At 36.4% G+C, this 13,758-nt stretch overlaps 1 protein-coding gene across 1 annotated transcript in view; it reads right to left on the bottom strand.

Annotated features, from left to right (window-relative positions):
* Positions 1-13,758, bottom strand: part of LOC150084931 (uncharacterized) — a 114,062-nt gene that overhangs the window by 85,427 nt on the left and 14,877 nt on the right. Inside the window, exons 2-3 of the mRNA XM_090376395.1 lie at positions 4,601-4,662; positions 2,690-2,990 (exon numbers count right to left, since the gene is read on the bottom strand). Of these exons, the coding sequence (XP_090232521.1) occupies positions 2,690-2,990; positions 4,601-4,662 (363 nt within the window). The remainder of the gene's footprint in view (positions 1-2,689; positions 2,991-4,600; positions 4,663-13,758) is intronic.

The raw sequence follows: 13,758 nt of genomic DNA, 5'->3' as shown, positions 1-13,758 counted from the left end.
CTCCCCAGTAACTGGGGTTTTTTCGTCCAGCAAACAGGCAAATCAACCATAGAACATGTGCAATTTACAGACACAAATACGGGTTAATGTATTTAATTACGGGCAACCCTAAAATAATAATTTGATAATTTTTTTGCCTGTAGGTTTGTAGTTAAATTGTACTATACTTCCTTTTTGTACTATACTTTTTTGTACTATACTTTTTGTACTATACTGCCAAAAACTATCCACTTCTATATTCTTCCCCTCGATATATACACTTGGTGATCACTGAATTATGACCACCTACCTAATACTTCGTAGGTCCTCCTTTTGCCCTCAGTACAGCAGCTATCCAACGTGGCATTGATTCAACAAGATGTCGGAAGCGTTCGGGAGGTATGGCCTACCAAGCTGTGTGTAATGCGGTCAGCAATGCAGGTATGGAGGTGATTGGTGTATCCAGACACCTGATATGCCTTTCCATAGTATGCCACAAGTGCTCTATGGGATTGATATCGGGGGAAGTTCGGAGGTCAATCGATATGCTGGAAGTCAGAACTGTGTTCCTCAAACTATTCCTGCACATCAGGTGCCCGATGGCTCGGCGCATTGTCGTCTTGGAAGACACCATTGCCATTCGGGAAAAAGTGGAGTGTACACAGTCAGCAAGCAATTGACGATAGCGGAGACCAGTGATACGTTGTTCCACATGCACCAGGGATCCAAGTTCCTGCCAGTGGAACATTCCCCACACCATACAACCGCTTCCACCGGCCTGCACTTTCGATACCATGCATGATGGATCAAGAGCCTCATGTTGTTGATGCCAAATCCGTACATGACCATCAACGGTGTGGAGTAAATAACGTGACTCATCCGACCAGCACACCTTCTTCCAGTCTTTTAACGTCCAACTTGCATGCTCTTTGCACCAAGCGAGTCTTTTACGCCAATGAACCTTGGTTAGGAGGGGATTCCGTAGGGGTCGTCTGCTGGTATAGCCCATACGCACGAGCGTGCCACGCATGACGCATGACCAAGATATTGTTCCGAATTGGCCCATGTTGTATTGGGTAGTCAACTCTTCAAAAGTGCTGCGCCTGTTCGCCTGTACGAGTCGTTGGACCCGGCGCTCACCTCTAACATCAACCTTTCGCTGACCTTTGCAGTTTTGCCGTCGGGTCGTCGTTTGACCATTTTGACGCTAGTCCTGGTACTCTTTAACGGCGGCTCTCGAACACTCCACCAATTCAGCCGTTTGGGAAATTGAGACACCATCTCATCGAGCTCCCACAGTCTGTCCTTTATCAAAGTCCGACAAATCCTTCCTTTTACCCATTAAGCTCGGAATTTTACTACCTACTGAACCACTGACACCTTATCTATGCTACGTAGGTCGACTAACTGCACACTCTCGTACCTCACGTGGTCAACGGGTCGCATTCAGTTTTCATAGGGGGTGGTCATAATTCAGTGATCACTTAGTGTATGTCAGTAAACATCATATGAAAGCAATATAAAAATCAAATATTAATAAAAATGGACATTTTCAAAAGTAAATGTGACATTATATTTTGTGACACGCTAAGTATGAACAGGTAACACTTAGGCTCCCAACATGGCCGCTGGTCGCACGGTGATCTGAATGAATGGGCGATATGCAATTCGCGGATTGGTCATTCCTAGATTAGACGAAATGCTTAATTTGTCACAAGTGCACGCGTCAATAATGTGATAAAAAATGCCCATTAGTATACCAGCTCCTGAACGCATGAAGATGCCATTTCGCTTATCTGCTTGCTTTTCCTGATCGTAATGAAATATTTTATTTTTAAAAAAATAAAATATAAGAATATTAAGTTCAATTAAGTCTTTTAAATTGCCTTTGACTTCATAGAAGAAGATATTTTTATGTAATTAAAATAAAGAACCAAATCCTAAATCATCGAGTCAAAATAAGCAGTAAGTTTTATTACAAATTTTCGTATTCTTCAGTCAATATTATTGAGTGTAAAGAATTTGTATAATTTCCTTCTCCGAAGACGGGAGCTCATTAGTTGGTTCCGTTATTTCATCAGTTTTTGTATAAGGAAGTACTGTATACTGAATTGAAAGTAGTATACTTACGATTATTTCAATCTAACGAACTGATAGGATGACCAAAATTGAATTCAGGAATACCAAGAGAAAGAAACTTGAGCTCAATGTTTCGATTTTCGTGAAGCAGTCATAGAAGTTTCAGCTCATGATTTATAGTCGGAATTATGTGATTAGTGTATAACTGCACATTGCTACAACAACAACAACAAAACATTTCCAAGCACCTGTTTAAATTTAAATGGCAGTGTAATTAGGCTTAAAACCTAGACATTTTTCTTTAAATCGAACTCTGCAATTTCAGAAAGCCTTTGTAATTTCTTTTTCTAATTTTACTCTATTAGACCGGTAGCATCCATTTCACTTTCCATTAAATCTCAACTTTAGTTTTCTTTTATGTTCTAGTCTCTTTTTGTGTCTGTCCGCCACGGTCGAGATACTGAGACAAAATAATTCGCTCAGTTCTAAAATAAATCGGATAGTGGTCATCAAAATCCGCCTCTTGCTCCCACGAGTGTCGTATCCCTATTGTTCGAACGAAATAACGAAGGCCGAGCAGAGAAAGGGAAGTTTCATAATTGGTTATTACAGAAACGAGATAAGGACTTACGTTTGGAGTCCTGTTTCTTCGATGAAGAAGAAGAAAGCTTTCTCTTTCTTTGAAGTGGACCCCTACCATTGTTCTTGGGGATCGATGAGGCTCCAGAATTGCTCTTTTCTGCAGGTGGCAAAGCTGGCCGAATTAGGAAGTTGATTTCTTCAGTGTCCCATGAAGGAGTTGTCGCACGAGTATCGTGGGATGAGAGCACCTGTAAGTCACCTGTGTAGTAAGATGATGGAACTGATGTCCCTTGTTTTTTCAACGACGTCTTATTGGGATTTGGACTGCTCAACTTGTCTACTGCTACAATCTTCAAATAACAAAAAAAAAAAAAAAAAGAAATGGACATTTCTTGAACGATTATTTCTTATAAATTGTTATATTTATTCGAGTTTTAAATTTAAAAAGCCAAGCTTTCTTCAATTTATTTAATTTAAATGAAAAAATTTATTTAATGAATCAGTATCGAATTAAATTTTTCATTTATGAATAATTTAAAAATTAAAAAAATAATAATAAAACTTTTTCTACCATTTATTTACTCTGAATTTAATATTTATGTTTACCTTTCATTTAACTTTTTATTTTATAATATTGTATTTTAGATATATTTAAACTTTTTATTTAATATATTGTTAAAATATTTACTTAATTTCAATATTTTAATTTATTTTGGCATTTAGTGCTTTGTATCATTTAATTAATTTTATTTTAATTAATGGAAAAAATTTAATTTAACTTTTATTCTTTGTATTTTGAATATTTAACCACACGATCAATATGCTTTAAGAAATTCTTCGCACCCTCATCAGTGCGGAAATAAAACTGTTATAAATGAAGAGTCATTGACTTTTAGGTTAGGAACTTATTTTGCTTTCTTAAAAATAAAACAATTTTATTTCAGTACTGGATGTTTATTTAATTAATTTCAGTATTTTTGTTTCACCTGTTGTTTTCCTTATGCGATTTGAGCATTATTTAATTTCAGTATTGTTTTTTATATTTATAATTTATACTTAATATTATTTTATTATTTTACTGTTATTATTGTTTACAAATAGTGAGTAGCTAAAGCCATAAGGCATATGAAATTTGTCAAATACGTGTATTGTATGATCTGTTTGCCCTGTTTTCTGTATGGAAAAAAACTACAATCTTCATATGTTGCTACATGGACTTTGAAATTTTAAAAATTTCCGAGAGAATGAGTCATGGTTTCAAGGAAAACCAGATGCTTTTTATAAAAAATGGCCTGGATCGGGGGAGAAATGTGTTTTCCAGAGACATGTATAAAAGCACTAATTAATGACTTTTTTTTATGGACATGTTACGCATGGGCAGATGAGTTTGTTTACAGGTGGCTGTAATACTAATTTCATATAATGCAATTCGCAGTAGCATATATTAAAAGTTTTACAAACGTAAAATGGTAAAAATGTAAATAAAAATTACCTTAAGGAAAGTTTACACTTCCTTTAATCCCTCGGGTGCATTCTACATCCCATGGAAAATATTATATCGTACAATCATTGTAACTAAAACCAAAATGTGTAACTCATTTCTACAATTTCTGTAAGACTAAAATACCGATGGTGAATCCGGAAAAACACTTAATCTAAAATTACTTTAAGGTAATTTTTTAAAACTATAATTACTTTTATTTCATTTTAACCGAAAAATATATTAGCCGTTAACTCTTTTACTGTTAAAGATTAAACTACAAATTCATTTTTTCATTTTCATTATTGTTTTTCTCAAATTTCAATTAAGCTAATCATTGGTCTCTCTCTCTCTCTTTCTCTCTCTCTCTCTCACACACAGTCTCTGATGAGTAATGACACAGCTTTAAATCGATGCATCGTTTTAATTTTAAAGTAGCAGATCGTTTATTTCCTTATCTTCACATTTGGTTAATCTTACCTTGTGTCTTGCTTCTCGAAGATTCTCATTAACTTCGGCACTGTCCAAGGCATTGCAAATTACTGGAAAAAAACATTGGAATAAAAAAACGCCCAAGTTAATTTCAAGAAGTCTAGTATTAAAGGTTTAATGTGTTAATTGTATTTACACATACCTATAAGAGCAGTTGTAGTTTCGACAAGTTCGATTGTATTTAAAAGTCATTGGAATCACAAAACATCACTTAATTTCTAAGTGATTTTTTATTAGAAATCACTAATTTATAAACTTCGTATCTGCTAAAAGATAGCATTAATATAAGAAACATGACATTCAATTTCATTCCAGAACCAAATAAAACTATTTTCGATCATGAAGATCATTCTGCTCCCACTGAAGACCGAGGCCGAAAACTGCACTAAGGTTTAGGCTTATATTGAGCTTTGACACAAATATCGTTATCCACAGTTCTTAAGTATCTAATATCTTTTTAAATTGTATTGCATGATTTCTTATATTTAAATTATGTATAGCGGATTCGCCTGTTCAAATTAATCTGCTGTACATTTAAATATATGAGAACCAGGGCAGCTAAAAGAAGCTACTGGCGTCTCATCAGTCGGTGGGTAATCTCTTTCCTGGGGTTAAAGGCACACATAATGGTTACATGTTAAATGGAAGTTTTACTTTCAGGCACCGCTTAGCCGTAACAGAGGCGAGCCACCAGCAGATGAGAAATCAGTAGCTTCGAAACAGCTATCCTAGCGGTGTTTCAGACGGAATTTTAAACATATAATGAATTTACTCGAATAGATGAATCCACTATACGTTTAAATACTGGCAACTCAGAACTGCTGATAACTGTATTTATCTGTAAGTTGAACATAAGAATAAACCTCAGCGCTGAGTACTCTGCCTCGGTTTTCACTGGGAGCAGAATGATCCTCATGATGGAAAACCGAATGCAGTAAAGCATACCAGTTTTATTTAACTTCAGCTATTGCATTGAATTATATTTCCCTGCAATCTTATAGCATTATTCTTCCAGAATTTTTATGGGATTAGCGTTAACTTCTATTAAGAAAAGCATAATATGTTAAAGAGGCAATAAAATAATAAGGGTCACCTAAAAGGAAATACTATAATTGCAATTATTTTTTCGATTGAAAGCAAAAATTGAAACAGTTCCTTAAAACAGATTTGTGAAAATGTAGAAATAAAGGTGTTATGTCGCAAAAAAGAGTTTATCTCATCCACGTATTCAGCAATGATCCCATTTGTGTTCACGCCATTACCATCAAAATCTTGCTCTCGTGCAGTATCCCTAAGAGATGCAAGGACTCATTCTATTCTTAGTCTTTAGAGTGTTCATGTGCTAGTCTGATTCGATTTCTGACTCTTTAGTAGAAGGATCTCTTAGTAAATCCCCTCCCCCAGTAATCATAACCTTGTCTTGAATTTGTTTTTGGACTTGGGAAATAATCATGTTGCTATTCCTCAGGTTGGCGTCTTAGGTTCAGTGTCTGTTGGTTGTTCATACTGTTCAAGAAGTTTCGAGAAGGTCCTTTCTGTAAAATCTATGTTAAGTGGGTACCGCATGTCACGATATTTATTAAGCGTAGATTTTAGCGCCCAAGTTGATTATTGTCTCGACAACGTAATACAAATAGTGCCGATTAATTCAGCTCGCGTGACCTTATTGTCCCGTATCAGTTCTTCAACCCTTTGCTGTTCGTTGTCATCCACTTTGTGTATTGTCAGCCAAAGACATGTTTTGAACTTGCTAACTCATCTCTTGTGACGTGAAAACTAACACCGTCCTCTTTGTTCATATTCGTGAGACGTTAATGAATTACCATCGGCTCTATTCCTTCCTTCCGAATTCAAATTCGATCAAAGCTCTCTGCTTGTAACGCGCCTTCGACATATCCGCCATTTTGATTGCTACTACGACAGGCGAAAAACTATGCTGCTGATCCCGGAAAATTTACTGTTGTAAGATATAAAAATCTTACAAGAAAATTTCTGTATGCACGGGAAACTAATTAAAAGCAAAGATTCTAGTATGACAATATGGGGCGGCGAAACCTTACAAGTCACAAATATTGTTAAAGATAGTGGGTCTCATGCTAACGGAATTAAATTGAGTAGAGGCTATATTTAATGCAAGGGCAGGTATACCGTGAAATTTAAACAGTAGTAAAAGATAAAGTATGGGCGCCCATCAATACGAAAGAGCGAGTAAGGATAGCGGGGCCAATCAGTGGGGGGGTCCAGTTGTAGAAGAGAGTAGGAAGGGTCGATCGGAGCTAACAATAAACAAGAAACCGTATTAGTCGCAGCGCCTCCTCTGATCAGCGAAACCGAGAGTTCCGAAAGGGAAGAAAGGGTACACGAGGTGTCCGGATCTAACTTAAGTCTACTATCTGCTCGTCGGTGATGGGAGCTTTGATATATGCCATCCTCAAAAGGGTAATAAGAGTAAGTGCTGGCGAAAGTGACCGGCCATTATCAAAAAGAAAAAATTAAGGAGAAGTGGAAAGGGGGATACTAAGGAAGCAGAGAGATAAATGCAGGTGAAAGTGGCCGGTAAACATCTAGTAAGATATAAGTGGAGGGCAAACATCTAAAAGGGATACGGTTTGGGAAAGGAAAAGACAGATTCAAAAGGGGTTGGATCGCGCGAAAAAGGGGACGGTATTGGGAAACGAATAATAACGAATAATCGGGAGGTAAATTTAAATATTGAAGAATGAGTGGTTAAATTTCTGAGCGAAGGTGGGCCAACAAAGAAGGGCGCTACTAAATTCCGGAGAACAAAAAGAGAGAACCCGAGAGAAGAAAATCCCTTCAATCAGTTGAGTAAGTTTTGGGAAGGCTTTAAGATGGAATAGTCAGTCGAGTAGATTCTGATAAAGTGTAGGTCTGTCTGTCAGAGTTAAGAAAGTTTGACAAAGTTTAAGATGGAATTGTCAGTTGTGAAAGGTTAGATAAGTTTTAAGTGCAGTTAGTTAGTAGAAAAAGGTTAGATAAGTTTTAAGATAGAAGAGAACAGTTAAGTAGTTGTTTTATAAGGCTAGTGATGGAAGCAACAGTAGAGCAGTATGCAGACAAATGCGCCAAGATGAGAAATAAAGCCTTGGGCAAATAAGTGAAGTGTAAGGAGAAATAAAGCCTAGTCCGTCATCGGAAGGCAGTAATAGTGGCCAGTGTGCAAATAAGTGAAATGTAAGGAGAAGCATAGCCTAGTCCGTCATCGGAAGGCAGTGATAGTGGCCAATGTGCAAATAAGTGAAATGTAAGGAGAAGCATAGCCTAGTCTGTCATCGGAAGGCAGTAATAGTGGCCAGTGTGCAAATAAGTGAAATGTAAGGAGAAGTAAAGCCTAGTCCGTCATCGGAAGGCAGTGATAGTGGCCAGTGTGCAAATAAGTGAAATGTAAGGAGAAGCATAGCCTAGTCTGTCATCGGAAGGCAGTAATAGTGGCCAGTGTGCAAATAAGTGAAATGTAAGGAGAAGTAAAGCCTAGTCCGTCATCGGAAGGCAGTGATAATGCCCTGTGTGCAGATAAGCGAGCCGTGAAGGTAAAGTTGCAGCCCCGAAACCGAGTAGCAGTATCAAAGACCATACGATAAATTCCTAGATGTAGATGATGCCCTAATCAGACGAGAACAGCAGCCCCAATAAAAAACGGAAAGCCCTAGCGGAGAGATCATGTCCATTATTAGAATTAAGTGTCTAATTAGCATGAATATTCCCTTGTATTTTAAAAGACTGTAGAGAAAGGATAACAAATACAAAAGGAGCAATTATAACAGATATATAATATGAGACATGTACGTAAAATGAGTAATTAGGTTAAGGTTCCCTAGAATAAGGTAAAGGGAAGGGGATTCATAGAGGTAGTAAAATACCTTGATTAACGGAATGTAAGATAAAAGTTTTGGAGGGGGGGGTAATTAAGGGAGATTATATAGAGAATGTTATATATATATAATGTGATAGTTGTTTGTTTGGTTTTTAGGAGCGTTAGCAACTAAGGCCATATTGCTCCGGGAATATGCGGTGGTCATTCCCTGACCTTTCCGCATCCTCCGTATTTGGTGGTGACGGGCTCGAACCCCAGTCTAATCAAGAAGCGTGTGCTACACACTGCTGCTCCTTCCCACCTGGCTACGGAGGCGCCTAAATGTGATAGGATGACAAGTCAGAAGTAAAGTTGTTAGCATAAACTTAAGGCATGAGATGAATATTGATTTAAAGGATGAATGCGAATGTATTAAGATAAAAATCTAAATAAGAGAGATTTATCATAAATATTGCTAACAGAGGAATAGCATTGTATAAAGGAAGATTGGAAGGTGGAAGATAAGTCTGATCTATTAGAATATAAGGGTGATTTACTTAGAGAATAATGTTTGTATTAAGTAAATTATGAAAGTATTATTATCCATGTGATGTAGTGAAGGACAATGTAAAAGAGTATAGCTTAACCTAGCCAAACATTTCATATTTGTACGGTGAAGATAATATTATCAGCTGTTATATGTACTTAATTATTGACCAATTTATTTCATGTAAATAATCTTAATCAACAATTTTTATATGACTTATATGAGTTTGTGTTTGGTCTTTTTGAACGCATAGCCAATTCCGAAGGAGGAGCACACTAATACAGAAACCCCCTAGAGTCTGAAATCTTCTGAGAGATAAACAAGTCAGATGCAAAGTGGGAGGGGATAGTTAGGGGTATAGAAAAGGTTAAAAAAAAGAAAAAGGAATTATATAAAATTAATGGAGTAAAGGGATATTAGAAAAAAGAATGAAAGTATTAACTCCCCCCCCGCACTGTAAATGTTTTCTTTTTGAGGAGCAATAGTCACTGTTAATAAAAAAAACAAAAAGTTGGGGGAGGAGGGGAGCATTACTTTTGGGGTTATCTTCGTATTTTGCACATTCCCAGGAGCGAGATTTAACGAAATTAAATATTGGATTTTTTTCTTCATTTTAAAAGCCTTTTTTTGATATTTTTTTTAGAAAAGCGTTCACATTTATAATTTACTCGGGATGTGAACATGTCATGTCAAATATAAATTCAGGTAAAAAATAAAAAGTTAATCCTTATTTAGAAGCCTCTAATTTTTTTTCTTATTTTTAATGAGAGATTTTTTATTTTATGAAAAATAAATTGCCTTTGTCATTATAAGGATTATAAATCATGTTTTCTCCGTGTTAAGGGTTATAATGAAAGTTGAAAGCTTTTTCCTTCTTATCTTTGGAGAGAGCCAGTTTTAAGTCTTTCGTTGTTCCATATACATTTATGCAATTAATATAGTAACATACTACTGCTTTACGCTTTTATGCATTTTTTAAGTTAAATTAAGGCTTTATGTTCTCCTATATTGCGCATCTATGCCAGAGAATAAAATCTTGAAAAATTCTGTTATTAAGTCGGGAGATTTATTTTTATGTTATAGTAAACCTTCCTGTTACTTTTGATACCCCAGTGTATACGCATTGTAATTGTTTGAGTGGTTGTTTCGTTCAAGTGACTGTACTATAAATTAATTCATCTATCCAACATCCCTCTCATTGAATATTAATTAAATTAGCTCTTGTCATAGCATATTACGGAGAGAGAGAGAGAGAGAGAGAGAGAGAGAGAGAGGGAGAGAGAGAGAGAGAGAGAGCACAGAAGCGGAACAAGTGCCGAATTCTGAGGTACTCTTACAGCGGTGAAGGCTGTGGCTGTAATTAAACGCCTGATGTATCCTCTGGTGCGTCACTAACATATATCAGACACGTGACCAACAAGGATAATTACGCGCTGCGTCTCCTTTTTCTAATTACATTTTACTCTGGTCTGCAGAGAACTACACAAATGGTTTCCATTTATATCCCGGGATTTCAAATACCTCTTGCTGTCACTTAATCAGCGACTTGTTTGAAGTGTGTGGTACAACGATAGGATAGGTGGGCCAACATCGGAAAACTACTGAAGAACACGAGTTCGTAAATTAACGAAGCATTAACTCCAAATTGGCATCGTAATTCAACACGGAAATTAGTGGAGGGAACTTCTATTCCACCATGGTTAGAACCGTGAAAATTATTTTATATAATAAAATAAAAACATTTATTTTATTATAAAAAAATAATGATATTAATTTTACCTCTAAAAGTGAATCCGATTGGCTTAAATTGCAGGAATAAAAACATTTGAAATTAAGGACGACTTTGCATTTTTTTGAAACAATTATTTGTTCCTTAAAGATTTTGTTTGCTACTGAAAAATTTCGAACAAAAACTGGTTAAATGTGCCAATTCTACACACGGGTGCAAAAGCGCCATCTGGTGTTTATTGATCAAGAGTTTCCCATATACGTTATCCTAGAATTGCTATAGCAATTCTAGGATAACAACTGAGAGAGAGAGAGAGAGAGAGAGAGCGTCCATTTGTATTTTATTGCATAAAAACAGCGTTGCTTTTGCTTTTAGGTGCTCTCATTGGCTTACTATGCAGTGTTTTATAAGTTTCGATAATTACGACCACCTATTTGCACGGAAAAATGAAATTTGGTGTGGCTAAGGCAACTATGAGGAATACAAGTTGCTCCATTTCACGTTGAGATGAGGTTTAATGTTGTCAGTAATCTCCATAAGTGTGTCTATAGCCAATGTTTAGTCTTTTGCATTATTTATGCACTTCGTTTTGTTTGTTACTCGAATTTTACGACATTTTTGTACAAGCTGTTATGGCTTAAACCGCACTGAGGATGTTAACTTCAGTTTAAGGGGGAATTCAAGAGGTTATCTTGGCTTCAATACCCCTATACACACTATTTTTAAAATAGATTAATACACACTATTTTTAAATAGATTAATTTCAATTCGGTTGTGCAATGTACTGCTAAATTAAAATCAACTAGGAATCTTGTCTGACATACTGCACGCAAACATGCTGTTACAAACTAACTGCCTATAGAATTTCCGAACAAAAATATCTGAGTTTGCACTGGTCTTTAGATTCAAGAATATGTTCATCATTCAGTTGATGCAGTTATCTGATCTTCGGCGGAGGGAGTGAGTTTTTTTTTATAGGATTTTCACACTGTATCCACATTATCAGATGATCCTCGGAAATCTGGGTTTTCATTCCGCAAATCATACAAATTGATCGGAGAGTATACGCGATTTACAGACACGACATATTGACGCCTTGTGGCTTTCGTTTTCTTGGCGCAAATTCTAAACAAGTTCGCCAGGATATCAAGGATGTTCAGTCATCGTCCGATGTCTGCGATAAAAGTTTATACTGGCGTCGTATCAGCGATGTTTCCTACATTAATAAATCAATAATCATGTTGGTATCTGCATATATAATTGAATTTGTTTGCGAACTTCATTATGGAGACGCTGCTGATTTAGTTTCTAAAGACTGGGTGGGACAATTGCGGGGATTACAGATTTCAGGCATTCCCGCAACCAAAATCTGTTGTCGTTTGAGGACGGCTCGCCGCCGTTAATCAAAGTGACAGTTGGTAATTCGATCGTTAAGTGGTGTTCGGATAAGGTCCTTCCCGAATTGCTGATGTGTTGCAGCATCATAAAGTAGTTCGAGCGCCATCTACGTGTGTATTAGCAATGCTTTAGTCTCCATTTGGTCGTTCTAAAATAGTAATTTTCGCCCAACTAATTTTTACACTTCCAATAAACAGGATGCTGTTTAACTAGCATCGCACTATATCACTTTCTGACTCCCTGGTTCTTCCTTCCTCTGTGTGTTTGTCTTTTGAATTCTTTTCATTGCATATAAGTCGGTTCGCTTGGTCTGCGATCATGACTGCATTTCAATTTGCATGTATTTATGGTAATTTCAAATAAGCAGGCTAATGAAAAGGGCTGAGAAGAAACTTTAATATTAGATTTGAATAACTGAAAACTGAAATTTTCGGAGAATATATGGAGAAAGACTGTTTTTAGAAACATTTGGGCCTATATGAAAGGGGGGGAAGAAATGATAAAGAGAAAGGAAGTTATTTCAATAAGTCTGAAGTCTCTCTCTCTCTCTCTCTCACACACACACACACACACATGCTACATTCAATGCCGGATTTCAGGTGGGGACCCTGGCCTACATATTTTGAGACCTTTTTCTAATGCTTGCCTTATGCACAAGCTCGCAGAGTATTTTAATGGTTATGGGATATGAAAGAATGGAGAGAGAGAGACAGGATAGAAATAGATAGGTTTAAACGCAAAACACAAAGAGAACAATAATTACATTTAATGAGATGCAGTTAAAAGCTAAAAATTGTACTCATTACCGTAATCGTGTTGTTCTCTGGCCCCTTCACGATTTTGGAGCCCCTTTTGTAACCTATCTCACGAACGAGACTTACTAGAAAAGATTTCCAAAAGTAACACTAAGTGTACGAGGGATTCACTGAGTGTCAAAGAAAATGTTTAATGTGGCATGCTTTTTTAAACACGTTCGCAAATGCGTAAAGTGCCTACAACTTCGCCATGTCCGTCTATCCTTTCGCATGTACAAACTCGGCTGCCAGAGGACGGAGTTCGGTGAAATTTTGTATTTAGGTCTTTTAGAAAGATTCGTCGAACCAACCTAAATTTCATTAAAATTGTGTCAATAGAAATTCGGCAATTATTTTTACTCCCAACATTTCTACTTATCTCTTTATATAAATGGAAGTACAGGGGGTGGACAAAATAATGGTGGATCAAATAATTTGTGATAAGAATTACAGGTATGCACTAATATGGTGGTGGACCATCCTTTGCTTTCAAAGCAGGTTGTATTTACGTGGAATAGATAAACTTTCCCTGATGTTGGAAAAAGTGTGAATGATGATTTGTCTGAAAATATGATACATTTCCAATCATCTTTTAAGACAAATTACGATTCCATGACCGCCAGTTCCCCCGCAGAAATCTGTATAAATTAAAAGTGCGTTTTGAGCAATGCTCAATAAGGAAAATTCGATTGACACTAAATTTGCATGACATGTTCTTTGGTTTCCTGTGGAGGTTTTAAGATCAATTCCGATTTCATAGTCTCTTCCCCATTTTCCTACTACAGAAACGTCGTGATAAATCTGGAACAGCAGTTCAGATCCTTTTCATAATTTCAGAACATATTTAGAATATTCTCCTGGAGC

This window comes from Mastigoproctus giganteus, chromosome 6 (assembly GCF_048544385.1).
Source record: "Mastigoproctus giganteus isolate SK-2022 chromosome 6, ASM4854438v1, whole genome shotgun sequence".
NCBI lineage: Eukaryota > Metazoa > Arthropoda > Arachnida > Uropygi > Thelyphonidae > Mastigoproctus > Mastigoproctus giganteus.
This window is presented reverse-complemented; position numbering and strand designations above follow the sequence as displayed.